This window comes from Vidua chalybeata, chromosome 5 (assembly GCF_026979565.1).
Source record: "Vidua chalybeata isolate OUT-0048 chromosome 5, bVidCha1 merged haplotype, whole genome shotgun sequence".
Lineage (NCBI taxonomy): Eukaryota > Metazoa > Chordata > Aves > Passeriformes > Viduidae > Vidua > Vidua chalybeata.
Genome location: NC_071534.1, coordinates 12,249,096 through 12,268,916, shown reverse-complemented (window position 1 = coordinate 12,268,916; position 19,821 = coordinate 12,249,096). Strand labels below are relative to the sequence as shown.

Sequence of the window (19,821 nt, the reverse complement as noted above, 5' to 3'; positions counted from 1 at the left end):
CCACAAGGCTGGAGGAGGGGTTTGTCCCGCGGAGAGAGAGGAGGAGGAGGAGGAAGTAAGCGAGGGGAGCGCCGAGGCCGGAGGGGCAGGGGCTGCTCCGTGCCTCCGCTGCTGCCCTTCTCCCCCGCCGTCCCCCTGGAATCTACCGGGCCCACCGCGGAGGGCTGGCTGCAAACTCCGCCGGCGTCCCGAGCCCGAGGCTGGGCGTGCCTGCAGCTCCATCCTCCCCGGGGGCGCGGGGAGAGCCGGCAGGAGTTCACGGACCCCTCTCTGCTAAGGAGCTGCTTTTAACTATCTAAGATGAGGATTCGTCTGGCGAGAAGATGGACGTGGATCCGCAAAAGCTGCATGTTCCTCGGCTTCTTAATGGTCGCTTACTTTGTGGTCGAGCTGTCGGTTTCTTCCTTCGGTGCCTCCCTCACCGGCAGGAGCATCACTAAAGGGAAATGGGAAAGGCACTTTTCTGACGGAGCAGAAAAAGCTGTCGATTTGGCTCGTCCAGTTTATGACAAACCCCCACCTGATCCTTATGCTCCAGGAGAATGGGGTAAACCTTCTCGCCCCCAGCTGAGTCCTGAGGAACAGAAACAGGAAGAAGAGCTGATTGAGAAGTATGCAATAAATATTTATTTAAGTGATAAAATTTCTCTCCACCGGCACATTGAAGATAATCGACTGAGTGGTTGTAAAACTAAATCTTACAACTACAGAAGACTGCCCACAACATCTGTTATAATTGCTTTCTACAATGAAGCCTGGTCAACACTGCTGCGGACGATACATAGTGTTCTTGAAACATCACCTTCGGTGCTTCTGAAAGAAATTATACTGGTGGATGACCTGAGTGATAAAGTGTATTTGAAGGCTGAACTCGAAAAATATATAAGCAGTCTGAAAAGAGTTCGCTTGATAAGAACCAACAAACGAGAAGGTTTGGTTCGTGCACGCTTGATTGGTGCTACCTTTGCTACTGGTGATGTTCTCACATTCCTAGATTGTCACTGTGAATGTGTTTCTGGCTGGCTGGAACCACTGCTCGAGAGGATTGCTGAGAATGAGACTGTTATTGTTTGTCCTGTCATTGACACCATTGACTGGAAAACATTTGAATACTACATGCAAACAGCAGAGCCCATGATTGGGGGGTTTGACTGGCGGCTGACGTTCCAGTGGCACTCGGTGCCTAAACATGAACGTCTTAGGCGCAAGTCAGAAACCGACCCAATCAGATCCCCAACTATGGCTGGTGGCTTGTTTGCTGTCAGCAAGAAGTATTTTGAGTACCTGGGAACCTATGATACAGGAATGGATGTTTGGGGAGGGGAGAACTTAGAATTATCCTTTAGGGTTTGGCAGTGTGGCGGCATGTTGGAAATTCATCCGTGCTCCCACGTGGGCCATGTGTTTCCAAAGCGTGCGCCCTATGCTAGACCAAATTTCCTTCAGAACACAGCACGTGCTGCTGAGGTGTGGATGGATGACTTCAAAGATCACTTTTACAACAGAAATCCTTCAGCAAGGAAAGAAAACTATGGAGACATTTCTGAAAGAAAGATTCTTAGGGAGCGTTTGAAATGCAAGAGTTTTCACTGGTATTTAAAAAATGTATTTGCTGAGTTGCATGTACCAGAAGATCGTCCTGGCTGGCACGGTGCTATCCGCAGCACAGGAATACCTTCAGAGTGCCTTGACTATGTCTTACAGGAACATAATCCTACTGGGTCTCACCTTTCTCTCTTTGGCTGTCATGGTCAGGGAGGCAACCAATTTTTTGAATATACATCAAATCAGGAGATTAGATTTAACTCTGTAACTGAGCTATGTGCTGAAGTCCCTGAGCGTGAAGACTTTATAGGTATGAGGAGCTGCCCAAAAGATGGATCTCCTATCCCAGAAATTATTATCTGGCACTTCAAAGAAGATGGGACTATTTATCATCCTCATTCAGGGAAGTGCCTTACTGCTTATCGTACGACGGAGGGACACGCTGATGTGCAAATGAGAACTTGTAATGCTGGAGATAAAAATCAGATTTGGAAATTTGAGAAATAATCACTGCTGGTAGTATGAATTGGATGGCGTGTGATCTCCAGGCTTTTTGCACGTGTGAGCAATGTTTGATTGAATACCTTGAAGTGTTTTCACATCTGTCTGTAGTGGTGTAGAAACTGGCTACTATGATGAACTGTATGGAAAGCAAAAGTAAATAGTGGGGTTCAGTTTCTAAAACATGGATTAGAACATCTAATGCCTTTTATTTTTGTAAAATTTTGATCCATTATTACTTTCCTCAGTCTTGATTATAAAACAAAGGCTTTTGAGTGGACTGAAGAGGGATTTTTTTCATCTTAAAATTATGCAATAATCCTGCGAGATAATGTTCCACGTAAACAAAAAAATTTTACTTACAGAAGTAAAAGTTAAGGTTCTTGCAGTGGTATTAGCTGACTGTGTTGCAGATACATTATAAAATATGTGTGTAACACCCTAAGTAATGCTACAGTAGCATGTGATTGAATGGACATTGATGTGGAAAGTTGAATCTAAGCCTTGTAATGGTCTGCATTTTTCTGGGAATGTACATGCTGTTAAGGGTACTATATTATACAGAAGAATAGAAGTTTATTTACTAGAAGGGCTTTGGCACTGCTTTGCAGTCTTGTACCTATTGTAAAAATCTTGCCCCATGGGGCTTAGTCAGGAGATGCATGCATTTAGAGGAGAGTGTGGTAGCAGTAGAACCAAGGACATGCTGGTGATATCACAAATAGAAGAAATAGGGATGGCTGCAAGTAAGAATTTTGTTTAAAGGTAATGGAGAAGGAAAGGAACCACAAAATTGCCTTAGGTACTGCTATTTCGTAGCTATATATTTAATGTATACATTGCCTCTGTGTAAGCTTTGTAAGCTTTTCCATGTTCAGCTCCACATCTTAGGGACACAAAAGTTATGTGATTATGTGATCTAGATCATGTTGGGGTTTTTTGCTGTTTGTTTGGTTTTTGTGGTTTTTTTTGGTTTTTTTTTTTTTTGTAATTTGGTCGGTCAGCAAGGTAGAGAAATGTAACATAGAGGAACATTTGGGCTATTTTATTTTGCTTTTTGTGTTTTGACAGCAGCTGGCATGGGTTAGCACTAGGAAGAGTTTTGAAATAATACAGTATAAGCTGCCTGTTTCTAGTCAAAACAATACCACTAGAGACCTTGGGTAAAGCTGGGAAGCTGAAGCTTCTGGCATAAGGGGAGTTGAAAAGACAAAGGACAGCTTGGAGGAAACTAAGATTTGTTGATGGTTCAAAGAATTACTTATTTAGAATGTTTTCTTTATCTGTTATGCTTTTGAAGAGTACTGATTCTCAAATCATGTCACTAATCTGTTTTGATTGTGATTATGGATGATAGATGTGCTAGATGTATTGTGTACTTGAAAAAAATTTTGCGATAGTATCTGTATTTTACTTTCATAAGATTTAAGTTGAACATTTTTCTTAATGTGTTGGGCATTCCAGCTGTTTTGATTACTCTCACTGAAGTGATCAATGTGCTTCAGGTAGCCATAGTGTAGAAAGTCTTTGCCTGGGGCTGGTAGGTACAAACTTAAGCTAGTGAGCATTAGTTAGCTGGATACTTGAGGAATATAGTGGATGTACATTTACTACAGGTGTTAGTAGGTAGAAGGGTTGAAAAGGGACAAGTGAGACCTGATGTAGTTGAAGTTTTGCCAAAAATAAAGTTAAGAGTAAGTTATAACATATTCTTAAATCTTAGTGACTTGAAAGCTTTGAGAGGTTTGGGTGGAAGCAGGTTAACATAGAAGATGAACAGAAGAAAATTTGGAGCTTGGGATGCAGCATTGAATCATGCTCAAAATGCTTGCCACTGTGTGGCATGGATTCTTTTCAGACTAATTTATTTTTAGGCAGTTACTTGCAATTTGATTTTTTTCTCTTTTTTATCTTCCTTTTTCTCCTAAGTTGGTTTTTTGTTGTTGTTGGTTTGTTAAAAAAAAAAAAGGGAACTTTTTACTACACAATGGAAGCATTCCTGAAAAATTGCATTCCACTTTGCAGCAGGAATTCTTTTGTGTACCTGCAAGTTATGAACCATTTATCGAATTTTAAAAGGCAGCCAGTCGTTAGGTACTGGGGCAATAAATTATATAAAGTATGTGCTTTTGTGGAAAGCTTTCTGTAGGCTGTTACATTCAATGGAAATGACAGGGAAAAGGCCTAGGTTCTCTTATGTGCAGATCATAGAGAGTATGTGCAATGCATGTTTTTTCAGATGAAAGTAGTTAAATGATGTGAATACAGACTATGCAAATTTTATACAGTTATTTTTTTAGCACTTGGCAAAAACTGCTTTTTGTATAAAGAAATACCTTCAAGTTAAACCTGACATTCAAAGTGTTCCTTATCTATTTAAGCAATAACTATAAGTGAATCTGCCTCTGCGTTTGAATAGTTATTCTATGTATCTGAACCCTTCCTCCTCCCCATGACTTCCCTTTCTATTTTTGCAGTTATTTAGAAACAAACTGGGGAGAAAAAAAAAATTAAATCACCTGGCCTTAAAAAAAAAAAAGAAAAAAAATTTCAAACCTTCCCAGTGGGAATCAAAAGCGTGAATAGAAGGAAGAGGGACTAGAGAAAGAGAGAGAAAGAAAAAACAAACAACACCTTACCATTTCAATACTCCTATCCAATTATTTTTCAGTATGTACATATTTCTGGAAAATCTGAATAGTTTTCTATTCTGTTAGACTTTGAAGATTTGGTGAATGCTTGTATATATTTTAAACTACTGACTCTTAAGTGACTTAAAAGAAATTGAATGTAAACTTAACACTGAATAAATGTGGAGGGCTTTGGGATTTCTTCTGAAAAAATAAAGTCCAGAAAATTAAATGTTGGCTAGCGTGCTGACTCTTCTCAGTTCTTTTCTTCTTGTGTACATGTATACAAAATACAACAAAAACTGCCAATAACTTGAATTTATGGGAGTTATTAGAAGTTCTTTGTATTTTATCCACTGTGCTTAGAATTCCAGATTGGCTTTTTTGACAGAGGTTCAATTAATAATAATTTTTCTCCAATTAGGAAATCTTGCAATTCATTGCAAAATGTGTTTACATTGTGATGTTGTACTGTATTATTGAGAGCTGCAGGGTTCCTGTAAAGTGTGGGGCTTTGTTGGCAGTGGTAGGGTTTGAATATTCACACACCCATCTTATGCACTGTATTCCATCTGCCCTATAATTCTTGCACTGAGTGATTAATTATATTGGAGATTCTTCAGTATGTTAAATTGGAGATTCTTCAGCTGTTAAAGCTTGTCTGAGTTTGTCTCTTTTGATCTTTGCACAACTTTCTTAGTCACCACTTTGTTATTGTGGGAAATGAGAGTGAAATGGTGATTCTGTATTAAAGCAACTTGCGTTCATATATTTGTGTGTGTATATATAAAAATGTATACCATCAATAGTCACAATTCATAAATTGAACTTTGTTTCATTGCAAATACCATAAAATCTTTTTCATGGCATATGTGAAGCTTAGGTATCTGCTTACACACCACTTTGCTGTCGATCTCTCAACTTGGCCTTTGCATAAGGCCAGGTCTTTCTTTTTTGGTGTTCAGTCCCGTAATGACTCATCAGCAGAAAATCAAATTATCCAGTGATGTGTCTGCTATACGTGGGCGTGTACAGAAGCATTGATGTTTAAAAAAGAAAAGACACTCAGGTTATAAGCTGGAGTAAGTTGTATATTGGAGTCAGCTCAGTGTGACTTTTCAGCTTTCTACATTTTAGTTATACTTTTCAGTTGATCATAGCAAGGACAAATAGTCTTTCACCTCCAGACATGGTTCTGGTTATGTCATGTATTCTCTGAGGAGCAACAGGCATAGGACCTTCTGTGCTTTTTTTTTTGTTTCTGATCCAATATTTAAGTATTCCATAGGCGGAAGGGAGTCCAGAGGGAAAATAAGGAAGATGGTCACGGATGTCCCACAGGAAGAAGAACTTCAGGTCACTGCTTAGTCTCATTTACCTTGGGACAGCCCATCTATGAGACAGCAAGCTACAAGAAATCAGGCTGACGTCAATGGTGCTGACATCTTTCTAAGAATATTTCCCTCAGTTTTTAGAACTGAAAGCTGATACTGCACAGCCTTCATGCAGTTCATAAGTTACCACAGGTATTTTGTAGTTCATCAGTGATTTGTTTTAGAAGCTGTCAGTCTTGTCTGTTTCACATTTCCAGCCCTACGCCTTCAAATACTATTTTAGCTTATATTTCACTTTTTCCTTTTAGTTTTACTCCACTGTAGATCACTTTTCAGAATCAAAGGCAAAAAGGAATTCTTTCAAGTACAATTAGAAAGACCCTGCTGTAAAACAGGGTTTTGAAAAGTTGAAGTGAGGGGAAAATATCCTTTACTTCTTTGTCAAATATAGGCCTGTTGATATGGGCATAGGGATAGTCTGGTCTCACATCTTTTAGCAGAAGCTAGTCTTTTAGGAATAAAAACAGTATCTTTGTAGAAAATTCATAGAGGGAATTTAATAGTTAATGTTTAATATTCTAATATGCTAATATTTTTTTGAGTCTTGCCTTGACATGTGATAGTAAGGAAAGTCGATTTCTTTCTGCTATGTTGGTGCTTGACAGAAACTGGGAAGAGAAGAGCCATCTTTGTGTACTCTTCCAAATTCCAGGAGGCCCCTGTTCTTTTTCTCCCTTCTTTTTTCTACTAGGGTTAGGAATTTGACAACTGAGGGATGGGAGTGTGATTACCTTGTTTTTATTTATGAATGTATACTAACATTTTGCAGAGATGAAGATGATAGGCATATAGGAAAATCACATGTACCAGTTTAATTCAACTGCTTATTGTCTTTGCTTCTCACAGTTTCCTGAAAATGATCAAGCTCTGGTGAAACTTAGGTTTGCCCTTTTGACTGTAGATAGTATAGTTCACCTGTAAAGTGACTGCAGAAAACCCACCCTCAAACATGCTGTGTTTTCAGAATGACAACTTTTTGTTCTTTTTTGAACTAGACAAATATTAGGGTTATAAAATTGGTACTTAAATAGGAATTTGGAATTATATATCAGTACTGTCACTCAAGTGTAGATATCTGAAATGTTAGAAGTCATGTCTTCAGTTTAAGTTGGCATGTTTTTTTGGAGTTAAACACTTGATACTTGAAACAAGTTCCATCTCGGAGATTACTAAAGAATTTTCCTATTGTTCTTAGGATTTGGTAAAACCAAATCTGGATTCATAATTACTGATGTGCATGATGTTCGGGTTTGAACGTTTTGCTCTGTATCGTCAAAGTACTTGTACGCCAGTTGGCTTAGTGTGTGAGAGAGCTACCTCTTAAGAATTATCCTTTACTTCTCCCAGTCTTGTGGCATCCTTCTGAAAGCCTGGTGATGGCATTACTTGCTACCAGGCTTCTGCTTAGGCTAAGTATCCATTAAAACCTAATAACTCCTCCCCCCCGTAATACCTGTTAGGTTCTCTGGTGAATCCAAATCCATAGTCGTTAGCTTTGACTTTGATAAGAGCAGTGAGCAGACTCCTCATGTCTTTTACTTCTTGCAGTTACCTGCTCTGCGGATAGGCTTCTTATATTGTGGAAGCTGAATACGCAGTGCGGTGCCTACAGATTTTCAGGCCATGCGGAAGCGGTGACAAGCGTAGAGTTCTCACCAGATGGGCAGGTGCTGGCTTCAGCTTCTCATGATCACACTGTCAGGCTATGGATTCCTTGCATGTGAGTATAACTGAGCAATGTTGGATATGTGTTTCATTATTGTACAGTGTGAATGTTGGAGGATTTACTCAAGTTTCTTTTGCCTTTCCACATGCCTGGGCTTTGACAGAAACAGAGATTTGGGACCACAAGCAACTCTGTTCTTTACTGTATTACTTTATTCTTTTATGAATATTCTGTTGTTTCAAAAGAAAAATATAACAACTCAGAGGTCACAATTTCATGTGTGTATAACTGTGCTTTGTAATATTTCTCTGGTTTAAAGATTATATTTTAATTAGGATTGCATGGCTGCACTTCATTTTGGGGAGACAAGTGATGAAAACAATGTTTCTTGGAAAAAAATATTTTAATTGACTTGCTTTATCAGACTGTTCTTGAGTAGTAGTAATTGAGTAATTCAGTATGATCTTAGACTGATGTTACTTGAACTTCCAAGCGTTTTATAGATTACTATATAAAAAAAAAATTCTCTTTCAAATACGAATGCCAATGAGACTAAATACCAATGCCACTACTTAATTGCACTGTTCTGTAAAATTGGTCATGCTAAATGCAACTTAAGGAATGTTATTCTAACAATATTTAAATAAGTAAAAAAATAATGGTGACATTAAGATTTGGCCTCTCTATACTGCTTTTTCATTTGGGTAAGATTCTAAATATGCCAAAATCGAATTTTATGGGGATTTAAGCTCTTTAATATAATTGTGATCTGTGACTTGGTATTCAGGGTTTTGTTTCATTTTCTTTACTCCCCCCTTAGTCATGGAGAATCATCAGTATTGAAAGGTCATACAGCATCTGTTCGGAGTGTGAGCTTCTCCCATGATGGCTGCTCTGTAGTTTCAGCATCCAATGATAAATTAATAAAAATATGGAGTGTTTGCTATCAGCGCCTTTTGTTTACCCTATTCCAACACACTGGTTGGGTTCGCTGTGCCAAGTAAGTGTTGTTTTTATTCTCTTGGTAAAGTAGAATTCCTAACAAAAGGGATTTTATATCCCAGAGTAGAAATAAGAGAAGGAAAGTCTGTGAATGACAAGTAATGATCTCTCACCAATAATTAAATTTTAAGAAATGAATCTTACGCATACACCTTTTGTATAGACCTAGCTGAAGTATGAAAGTTTGCTTTATTTTAATATGTGCACGTACTAAATCAGTTGCTGTCTTCGTTCCACTACATTAAAGGACAAATGGGGTCTTCTGTGTTTATTTTCAGTCAGCATCCTGTCTTTCCCCAGTTTTGTTTTGTTTTTTGTTGTGCTAACTTATTTCCCACCAGTTATATCTAGATTTATCATGCATTGTAGGGCTTTTTCTCAACTATTCTTGGAATAGTAGTGGCATTAAGGAATGGTTATGAATCCAGATGAATTACCTAATTGGAAAAGGTAAAAGAAATGGCCTTTGAACTGCAAGTTGGGGTTCATACTCTATAAAGACAGGACAGCTCTTCAAAGACAAGAACAGATTGTTTGCTGATTTTTTTTAAAAAAAAAATTCCTTTCCTCCATGTTAATGGAAAATCTGCAGCTAAGAGAGGCCTGATATAAGCCTCTTGAGAAAGGAGTTTTACACTGGTGAAGTGCAGACCCCTACAAAGTTTCAAAGTATCTGATTGTTGAAAAAGGAAAGGTCTAGGAAATCACATGTGAAAATTCTTGAACAGTTTTTCAATGTTATTGTGCAGTTGCTCAATAAGTGAAATAATAATGATCGAGGAAGTTACAAACAAGTCAATTTTCCTCTTTAAAAACTTGGCCTGCTAGTCTAGGAATAATTGTGAATGCTTTCCCACTATTTGTAAGTTTAGAAAGAACTCAGACAACATAAATATAGGTTAACATTGAACAAGATTCTACTATGTCCTCTTTGTCTTATTACCTATAGTTTTCTATAATCTCTTTGTCATCTGAAGTGACATCCTTAGGTTGCTGATACCTTCCCCCCAACACCCTCTCTTCCTCTTGCTTATGGCTCTGTTTTTAATTGTAGTTGATTGTGAAATGGGCCAGAGTGGAATATGGAAGAAGCTTTTCTTTTCAGTTTTATTAGTCCATGAGAAATACTTGAAGTTCAAATGTCCTGTAAATCCTTATTTCAAACAGGCTTACTTGGTTCTGCTGTTTTGCTACTTATGTCTCTGATGCTAATATAGGCAGAATCAGTTCCTAAGTAATGTATACACTTATGTGTTCCAGATTTTCACCTGATGGAAGAATAATAGCATCTTGTGGTGAGGACAAATCTATTAACATCTGGGATACAAGAAATAAAATTTGTGTTAATAGCTTCTCAGATTATGAAGAGTAAGTTTTACTAGAAAAAGAGAAATGTAATAGTGTAATTTTAGTGGCATTAATTTAATGTTCTGTGGTATTAACATCTATATATGGTAAATCTGAAAACAGATCAGAATTCTACAACCCATATCAAGTAAAATAATATAATGTTTTTCCAAAGGGGTTAACTGGCTGCACTTATACAGCTGTTTTTCAGCAATCAGGAGATAATCCAAACAGAAGTAAGATTATTCTTGGATTGTGGAATGTTTCCATGTTTTCCCTCAATTTTGATAATGCTGTTTGATATTGGATGCGTCAACAGGAAGAAAGGTTTAAGACTTTTCCATGTGTGGATGAAAACAATATTTTGTTACCTTCAGTGATTTGCATTATTTAAGTTTAAAAAATACTTGCTTTTACTTATATGCAGTTTCCTTAAATATCTTGGATCCAGAGTTTTAGTTAACAAGACAGTGGAATATTTATCTTGTATATGTGCTTTGCTGATTTCATGGCTGCCTTCATCCTTTTTTAAATCCAAAGTGTTGTTACAGCTAGATACTCAGTTCTTAGACAAAATTATTTTATTTGTTGCTTACAAACTCTTTGCAGCACTATCTTCCAGGAACTTTGTACTCTAGAACAAACTCTGAAGGTTTGACTTGGATCAATTATACCATATTTTCAACAAAAGTGAGATTATGATTTATCGTGTACATCTTGTTTTCTTATGCTTATTTCAGTTACTTGAAATGCCTTATTTGAGTTTCCATACTTGTAGATTCCACACAAGTTTGTGGCAACTCACTGTTAAAATTGTGGGCTTTATATATATATGCACACCTAAATATTTCTGTGGAAACACATTATAAATCTGTTTTCATAAATTATATTTAGATTTCCAACTTTTGTGGCTTTCAACCCAAGTGGAACATGTATAGCTTCTGCAGGTTCCAATAGCACAGTGAAACTATGGGATATTCGAACAAACAAGCTACTGCAGCTTTTCAAAGGTAAAAACAACGTAGTTTATTTTCTTTACAATGGGACTCTTTGCAATTAAATGTGATTTATTAAGAGTATTACTGGCAAAAGTTGACAAACAAGTCATATTGACATGTTTTAAGTATTTTTTGTAGTCTAGTAACCCCAAGAATCCAGTCTGAATCCTTTTTATATCTTTGATTCTCTTAATTTTTAGAACTGAACTGAGCAAATACTCTGACAAGTCTTCTGTACCTCAGCACTTTTGTTGTTTTTCCTTTAAATGAAGTAGTTCTTTGGGAAGTAGAAAAGCACAAAGAAATAAAGTGTACATATCCTCTTAGTCGATATCTACAGCTTTTGAATATTGTCTTCTGTAAATCAGTTCACAGAGCAGGGGTTAATTGTATATCATTCCATCCTTCTGGTAACTACCTCATCACTGCTTCTTCTGATGGTACCCTTAAGATTCTGGACCTCTTAGGAGAAAGACTTATTTACACTCTTCATGGACACAAGGTATACACAATAATCCTCTTTAAATGGAGATCTTAATAGGTTGTTCAGTATCTTTACAAAGGGAAAGTAACATTTATGCCATTGTGTTTTTTTATCTTGCAACTTGCAGATGAAATTTAGTGGACAACAAGGTGTTGTCACAAGTGGTTAAGGAAATGCATCTGTTTTTACCTGTAACCATGCTTTTTACCTGTCAATATTATATGCTTGATGTTTAGTAAAAGCTTATGTTCTAAATTCATTAATAATTCACTTGATTTTCAAAATCGTGTTATTTGGCACTTCAGTCCTATTGTCTATTGAAAACCAGTGTTTTCTAAGGAGGAGGAAGCTTACAGAAAACTTCTGTGAAGAATGGCAGGCATTTCCTCCTTTTCCTGTTAATGCCAAACAAACCTTATTTTTGATAAGAAATCATTCAAATGTATTGCCTTGAGTAATGTAATGTATATTTTGTAATTTTTAATTGCAAAGCTGAAGTATAAAATCTAAGGATAATGCCACTATTTTCCTAGTATAGATTGTTGTAGTTGTAATGTAGCATCTTACTAAAATGTTCAATATTAACTTTTCAATCAAGTTTTGCAGAAATTTCATTACAGTGAAATTGTTCCTTATTGCATTAAAATTGAAAAATCTATTACATTAGGTAATGGCATCGGTGTTTTTCTCTGCACTCAAATATCATGATTACAGGAATAGCCTAATTTTACTGTATGCTATTTTTTTTTTTCCTCAGGGACCTGTACTTTGTGTAGCTTTTTCAAAAGGCGGTGAAAATTTTGCCTCAGGTGGAGTGGATGCTCAGGTTTGTAGTATTGTCTCCTTAAATGAAATGTCTTAATGTTTGTTACAGTGGATGGGAGTATATAGTATAGTATGTCATAATAACTTGCTAATTACTCACATGCTCACATGCATTCTGTCTACTTGTGTGTTCTGTAGACTTTCCATTGGATGTTATGATGAGGAGAAGACTAGCCACTTCTATTTTACATATCAAAATAATGGAATGATTTTTTAATTAAGAATATTTCAAGTGTTGCAATTCAGTGTCAATGAAGTAGTTGTGTTGCAATTGATATTAAGTTCTACCTGCTTTGTTAGGTTTTCACTGCTTATAAAGTCCTTACTCTGTAATTGTAGGTATTAAGTTATATTACTGGGAAAACTTTGGCTAGAATTGGGGAAAAAAACCCTCTTGTGTTACCTTTACTAATTTACTTCGGTGAAACAGTAAAGTACTGGATTTTATAAAGGGAAGAAGAGTAATTTTAATAAAATTTAAACAGTAAATCTTATAATTAATCTCTATCTGCTGTAATAAATTTCATAATTAAGAACAAATACTATCAAGCTTGGAATCCTCTCTATCAGGACTATAAAGTTTGCAAAAAGAAAGAAATTTTGTATCACAAGATTTAAATTTTCAATCTGAAATGTTCCTTAGTTGTCTTTTTCATTTTTTCCAGTTACAAAAATCTAAAAGCTCAACGTAGATATAAAAAGCTATGCTGTTGAAATTAAGATCTTTTGAGTTTACCATATTTCATGGCTATATTCTGTTTTGTGGAGTTTGAAATAAATTTCAGCTAGTAGCAGGGATGGTCTTGGGAAATAAAAAAAAATTGCTTTCTATCACAAAGTGTTAAGTAAGAAGTACTGCCAAGACTTGAAGTTACTGGAAAAGTAAAAATGTTATCAAACATCCAATATTAATGTTACAAGCAGGGAAAAAAACCCGCAAAAACTAACCAAGAATGGGGAACCAACCAAGAATGGGGGAAAGATATTTATTTCTTGACCCACTAGTATGATCTTTGATTTTCCATACTGAAGTTTTAAATAAGATTTTAAGTCCCAAATTGCAGCTTAGTCCTACGTGATTCTGAATTGTTGACCTTACCTTCGAGAAGTAGTTTATTTTGGGGTTTATTACTGTTGGTATATTATACTTAACTTGAGAGGAACAAAAGTGCATATATATTCACGTGACAGAAGATTGATCTGAGAAGCTCTGATGAAGGCAAGGACTTACATTATTAAGCCTAACACAGCCTACCCATTGAATGCCAACACACCCTGGGAATGCTTGTCTTACTTCAAAGTCCTTGGAATTTGGGGCCCCCTGAATGACATGTGTGTTCAATGCAGTGATGTCATTACCTTTTTCCTGCCCTGATTTTCTGTTGTAAAGCTTCTGGGGCATGAGAGCATGGAGAAAGTACGTAAAAATCTGTCTCATGTTCCTCAGCAGTTACATATAATGGGTTCGTACTGAATATATGAAGGGGAAGATCCAGTTTCATCAGGAAACACTTCCTTAGTTAAATGTTAAATTTAAAAAGTAGTCATAGCAGATCTAATAACTGTTTAAATTACTTTAAAAATGGGCCTTCCCGTGTTTATTAAAGTTTTTCACTTTGTTTTGTGAAAGTTTTGGTGGGAGAGGAGTACTTTGTTGCAACTTTCACTTTTCTAAGTTTTAAAATGTGTTAACCACTGTTGGGTAACTACCAAGGTGTATATCTTTATCTATAGTAAACATAAGAACTTTATTCTTTAGTGTCCGTTTTTTTTTGGTGTATACACACGTACTTCTCAAACATCCTGTTTTGCTGACCCATCCACAGCCTTCTTCCAGGTGTGCCAGGAGGATGGTTGTGGGACTTCGTCTCAACTCACTGTGATTATTGGTTTACTGTAATTATAAGGTGTATTTGTTGGAAAAGTTCTGCTGGCAATGTCATGCTTATGAGCAGAGGCTGGCCATAAAAGTATCATCTTCTACCCCTCATGCAGTACCCAAAATATATTGTCTGTTCACAGTGTGTGCTGGAGGCAGCTGATACACTCTTAAGTTTATGGAAGACTGCTTCCTTCATACATATATTATTTCAAGAAGTTTTCAGTCAACAGATCCTTCCATACCTTTCCATCAAAGAAGGAAAACCAGTATCTCTGCTTTTTGTATCAAGTTTCTGGCTGGTGCAGAACCAGCTGACAGCATTGTTCAGAAGCAGGTTAAATATTTGAAACAAACACTGGATACTTTTTTTTTTCTTTCGGTTTGCTTCTTTCCTCAAACAAAAAAGATCTCAAAGTGTAGTGTTCTGTCATGTTCCTCACATTTCTGGCTGTATGTGCACATTGCAATTTATTTCATTAACCTGTCGTCGTGGAAAACATAAGACCTTTTATGTGAAAGAGCAAAGTTATACCTATTTGTTTGGAAAGTAGTAGCCTATGTGGAATATTCATAAGACTGGATAGAATACCTCTGGACTACCTCTGTATCTTACGACCTGCATTTGGTCATTTTGTGACTTATATATGGTTTCTACCTAGAACACAATTAGACAAAAAGTTCAGAAAAGAGATTCCTGTTGCTAAAACACTGGAACCAGGTGTTTTAGAGTTCTGTGGAACTGTCTCATTTCTCTTACTCCTTCAAACTTTCTTGTTAGACCTGCAAGCCTTTATAGGGGGCAGAAATTTAACAGTATATGATCCCTTAATCTGACAGAAAAGTAACTTGGGACAGTTCAGTGGGACAGGAGTTTGCTTTGTTTTGTGATTATAGACATGTTTTAGAGGTTACTTTTTTAAGAGATTGAACCACATCTTTTAGATTTGAAGTAAAGATACTCTGGGAAAGTGCCTGTTTTGCAGTAGAGATTGGACTAAGACACCACGGCAGTTATGATGCAGTTATCTACTAGTAATAGCAGATTTTACTGAATAGCTAGGTTTTGAGCACTGAATAGCCTTCAAGTAGTTACTGATATGGAGATTTCTTATAGGTATTACTGTGGAAAACCAACTTTAGTACTTTGAATTATGAAGAAGTTCTCAAACACAATTTTAGAAGAACACGTATTGATGATTCTCCTCATCTTCTTGATGTTTACACAAGATCATCTCATTTCCATGATGAAAAACGTAAGTCAGTGGAGGTGAGTGCAATAAATTGTCTAATATAGGAAACAAGAAGCTTCTGTGAACACTGTCTGACATTTATAGTTAAATATATTTTATATATACCAGGAGCTTTTTATTGTTATGTATACTACTTTTGAAGCAACCATAATTTATGAATCCTCATGAGGGTTACTAGGCAAGCTGATGCTGGCAGGTTTATGCTGAAATTACTTTCATGCTGCTTCTGTGTCTATACTCTACATCTCATTCAAGCAAAACATACATGATAATCTGGTTTCTGAAATAACTCTGCAGGTGTTGCAGTAGGTATCTGAACTTCCAATGAGCTTTACAATACTTATCAAAATACATCATTATAAGGAGGACAAAGTGCTGGTATTACTGAAAGTCAAATACTTTCTTGTCACAAGCTGTCCCTCTTTCCAAGACCTTTAGGTATTGTGAGAAGGTCTTGATATCTATCTAAAAGACTTTTTAGGCTAGCAAGTGTGTTTTACAGCACTATGTAGTCTGATTTCCTGATATTTCATTCTTGAACTACTTTACTGTCAAACTATCTACTGGCATCCATTGAAAGTGTTGGAAATTAGGGAATAAAAGTGCAATGTCAAATGTTCTGTGTCAGTAATAGGAAAAATTTTGTGTTTGTCAAATAGTTGAAAGTTATGGTCAATAGGTAACCAGTGCTATGCCTTCAATGAGGCCATTGTTTACGCTTTATTTGTGACAGTGCTCATAGGGCTTGTGTTCCAAGCCCCTCACCAGCCTTGTTGCCCTGATAGAGCTGGCTGGCTTCTGCATGGCAATTACCTATATTTTCTTCTCTTTTTTTGATAGTCTCCAGGTTCCTCTAGTGTTGAAGAACTTACCTGAGATAAATCTAGAACAGCAATCAGAAATTTGATTACTGTAGTATGTTACCAGAGTACTATAGAAGTTCACTATTGCCTGGTTGCCTACATCGAAAATGTAGATACTGCTGCATGGCATTTATTTCATCCTCAGAGTTTTAAAACATTGACATTTGGGGATATTGATCTTTTTTTGGGGTGTGTGGGTGTTTTTTCAATATTAATACATGCAAATGAGTAGTATAAAGATTGAGAACATTTGCTGGGGGAAGAGAACTCTGACAAAATGCATGACAAAGATTTCTTCTGTGCCTGGTTCTATTGTCAAGTCAGATGTGAAGCTTTCTAATGCTTAGCATTTTGGTCAGAACAGGATGACTGCATCCTGTTCTGACCAAAAGCTTCATAAACAAACAAGCTTCATAAACTTCCGTGCTGGACTTTGATATTTGTTGTAAGGTAAATGAATGAAGTCGAGTTTACTGGTACCAGCCTTCAGTATAGTTGGTCAGTGCCAGAACAAACTCAATCACAGCATTTGCCAGCAGATTGAAGCCAGTCTTGCTGAAGCAACATTTTCCTTCAAGACCATTCAAATTGCACCCAGTTATAACATGTACTAAAGAAACACAGTGGCTTATAGCTTTAGGGGTCTATTGTCTTCTTTTCAGGTCAACATTTCCAGACCTCTCTGCTGTTTACATGCCTGGCAAAGGTGTGAATATATGCTAAACCAATTTCTCAATTTTTTTTCTTGTTCCTGGTCCTGGGTAATTGAGAAGTTCTGGAAAAGCATCAATGAGTTCAGGCTAAAGTTAAACTAAGGCTAGGAAGCCTCATTATCAATACTAAAAAGGCTCATGAAGGAAATTCAGTAGTTGAATGTCAAGAAATTATTTATTAGTTAGCTTTGACAGATTTAACTTAGCCTTATGTTTGCATTTATTAATGGCTACAGCACTTGCAGCAGCTGATAGGCTCCTGGTCTGCTCTGTAATAGTGAAAGAGCTCTATGGCTTTGTCAAAGTTTTGGACTCTTTGTTATATTTTCTGGTCTGATTTCAGGATTTTAACAAGAGTTGCTGTATTTAGTTTTCTATTAACATCATATTGTCACTAGAATATCTTTCTCTAAGTAAACATCAAGTATGTTATATTCTTTGAGACAAAACAGTGTCTGGCAGTTTCACAGAATCACAGAATAATGAGGTTGGAAGAGACCTCTAAGATCATCAAGTCCAACCTATGCCCTAACACCTCAACTAGACCATAGCACCAAGTGCCATGTCCAGTCTTTTTTTAAACACATCCAGAGATGGTGATTCTACCGCCTCCCTGGGAAGACAATTCCAGTACTTTATTATTCTTTTGGTGAAGAATTTTTTCCTAATATCCAGCCTATACCTTCCCTGACATAGTTTGAGACTGTGTCCTCTTGTTCTGTCAGTTACTGCCTGGTGAAAGAGACCAACCTGTCTACAACCTCCCTTCAGGAAGTTGTAAAGAGCAATAAGGTCACCTCTAAGCCTCCTCTTCTCCAGGCTAAACAACCCCAGTTCCTTTAAGTGTTCCTCATAGGGCTTGTGTTCCAAGCCCCTCACCAGCCTTGTTGTCCTCCTCTGGACGCTCTCAAGCATCTCAGTGTCCTTAAACTGAGTGGCCCAGAACTGGACACAGCACTCAAGATGCAGTCTCACCAGTGCTGAGTACAGGGGAAGAATGTAAAATACGTCCCTGCTCCTGCTGGCCACACAATCCCTAATGCAGGCCAGGATGCCATTGGCTCCCTTGGCCACCAAGGCACATTGCTGGCTCATATTCAGCCGGCTGTTGACCAGCACCCCCAGGTCCCTTTCTGCCTGAAATGAGTTTCAGTGAAACTCATTATTGTAATATAATAAATTTTTATATTGTAAATTAAATACTATAGTATTAGTGATTAGAATTGCTTTTGCAGCTAATTTTTAGAATTAATGTAATAATAAGTGAGATGGTTTTAAGGTGAAATTATCAAATTTTCTCACTCCATTGGTCTTTTCTTGTTTTTATTTCTCCTCCTGTCTGTCTCAACAAAAATTGTGGGATTTTTGCTGCGATGAGGAAGAATAGATCTCACCAACTGGACAAAAACATAATTTATACAGAAAAAACTGGTATCAGGTTACCACCAGCAATAACATGCTTTAGTTAGCATGCACTAATTCCTAGGTAGCACTGTGCTTGAAATTTTTCAGTGTCCAATTTTCTTAACTATTTCCTCTTCTAACTATGAAAAGCATAATGTCTAGGCCCACTGTGCTGTAGTCTGGAGAAGAAAAAAAAGAATTTTTGTCCTTCTTCAGTTAAAACATTTTTTCTTCACATGCCAACGTCTTTCTAAGCCAGAGGCAATAGAGAGAATTCTAGCATTAGGCTGTTCCACTACAATCCTACTCTCATCTTTCAATGGCTCATCATGTTTCTAATATATAAGGGAAAGGAGGAATGGAATAACAGGCATGTCAGAGGGAGATTCTGGAGATCATCTATTCTTCCTAAAAGTGCTACATCAGTTCACCTGTGTTTGGTTAGAGGGTCTTGAAGAGGTTTGGAGATTCTCCTATCTCTCTGTGTGATCTATTCCACTACAGCATAGCAGTTGTAATGACAATTTTTCCTATTATCTCATCTACACTTCAGATAATATGCAGAACTGCTTCCTTTCTTGTTATTTTCTTCCTTTCTTTTCATATTTCTATGTGAACAGGGTAAGATAATTGATCTTAGTCAAACAAGAGTAACAGTATTCAAGGAGGCTTGGTAACTTATACAGGAGTTACAGGCAGGCAGAGAGGCAGTTTGGAGACAGGATTTTTAAAAGTATCAATGACTGCTTAAGGTTTGCTACATGCCACTACAGTATCATCTAAATGCTTGAGATGTGTTGTAATACATTGCCTTGAGTTATGCTCAGCTGGTTAAGTTTAGTCACCTGTACAACAGGACTGAAGAGGGATTGCCTTAGGATAAAATTAAAGGTGTGATGGACAGGCAGAACTCAAGAGGAAAGTAATTCTCCCTCTATTTTTTAAAATTCCTGATGTTTCACACTTTTATTGCTTTTGGTTAGCCATTGCTTCTCTATCCCTGCTTGTCTCAGAGTGGCAAAGTCCCTGTAATTCCAGAACTTGATTCTGGGGGAATAGTATACACAAAAATGGAGCTGGCTTAGAATTTATTCATCTGGGATCAGAGGCACAGTTGCAATGTTTTCACATGTCACCTGTTGGAAATGCTGTTTTGAATAAAGCAGCTGGTACAAGGGTGTTAAGAATTGCAGGTATCATCTGGTGTTTTGCCTTCAGGATAGTGACAGAAAGATAAAGCTTGAGTGTATTTTGCCATTTTTGATTACTTTTTCTTATTCACTCTTCAAAGCTATACATTGAACCAGTAATATTTCA

General features: G+C 37.0%; 2 protein-coding genes across 3 annotated transcripts in view; both read left to right on the top strand.

Moving 5' to 3' along the window:
* POC1B (POC1 centriolar protein B) overlaps window positions 1-19,821 on the top strand; it is a 44,963-nt gene that overhangs the window by 643 nt on the left and 24,499 nt on the right. For both annotated transcript variants that reach the window (XM_053942826.1, XM_053942825.1), the window contains exons 3-9: window positions 7,619-7,790; window positions 8,557-8,736; window positions 9,999-10,106; window positions 10,980-11,095; window positions 11,452-11,585; window positions 12,325-12,393; window positions 15,389-15,541. In XM_053942826.1, the coding sequence (XP_053798801.1) occupies window positions 7,619-7,790; window positions 8,557-8,736; window positions 9,999-10,106; window positions 10,980-11,095; window positions 11,452-11,585; window positions 12,325-12,393; window positions 15,389-15,541 (932 nt within the window). The remainder of the gene's footprint in view (window positions 1-7,618; window positions 7,791-8,556; window positions 8,737-9,998; window positions 10,107-10,979; window positions 11,096-11,451; window positions 11,586-12,324; window positions 12,394-15,388; window positions 15,542-19,821) is intronic.
* Window positions 146-4,930, top strand: GALNT4 (polypeptide N-acetylgalactosaminyltransferase 4). Its single transcript, XM_053942823.1, has one exon. The coding sequence runs from the start codon at window positions 301-303 to the stop codon at window positions 2,050-2,052; it is 1,752 nt and encodes a 583-aa protein (XP_053798798.1). The 5' UTR covers window positions 146-300; the 3' UTR covers window positions 2,053-4,930.

Bases quoted from the DNA above. Each gene is read 5' to 3' on its own strand.
- GALNT4 (XM_053942823.1), top strand. From the start codon at position 301: ATGAGGATTCGTCTGGCGAGAAGATGGACGTGGATCCGCAAAAGCTGC.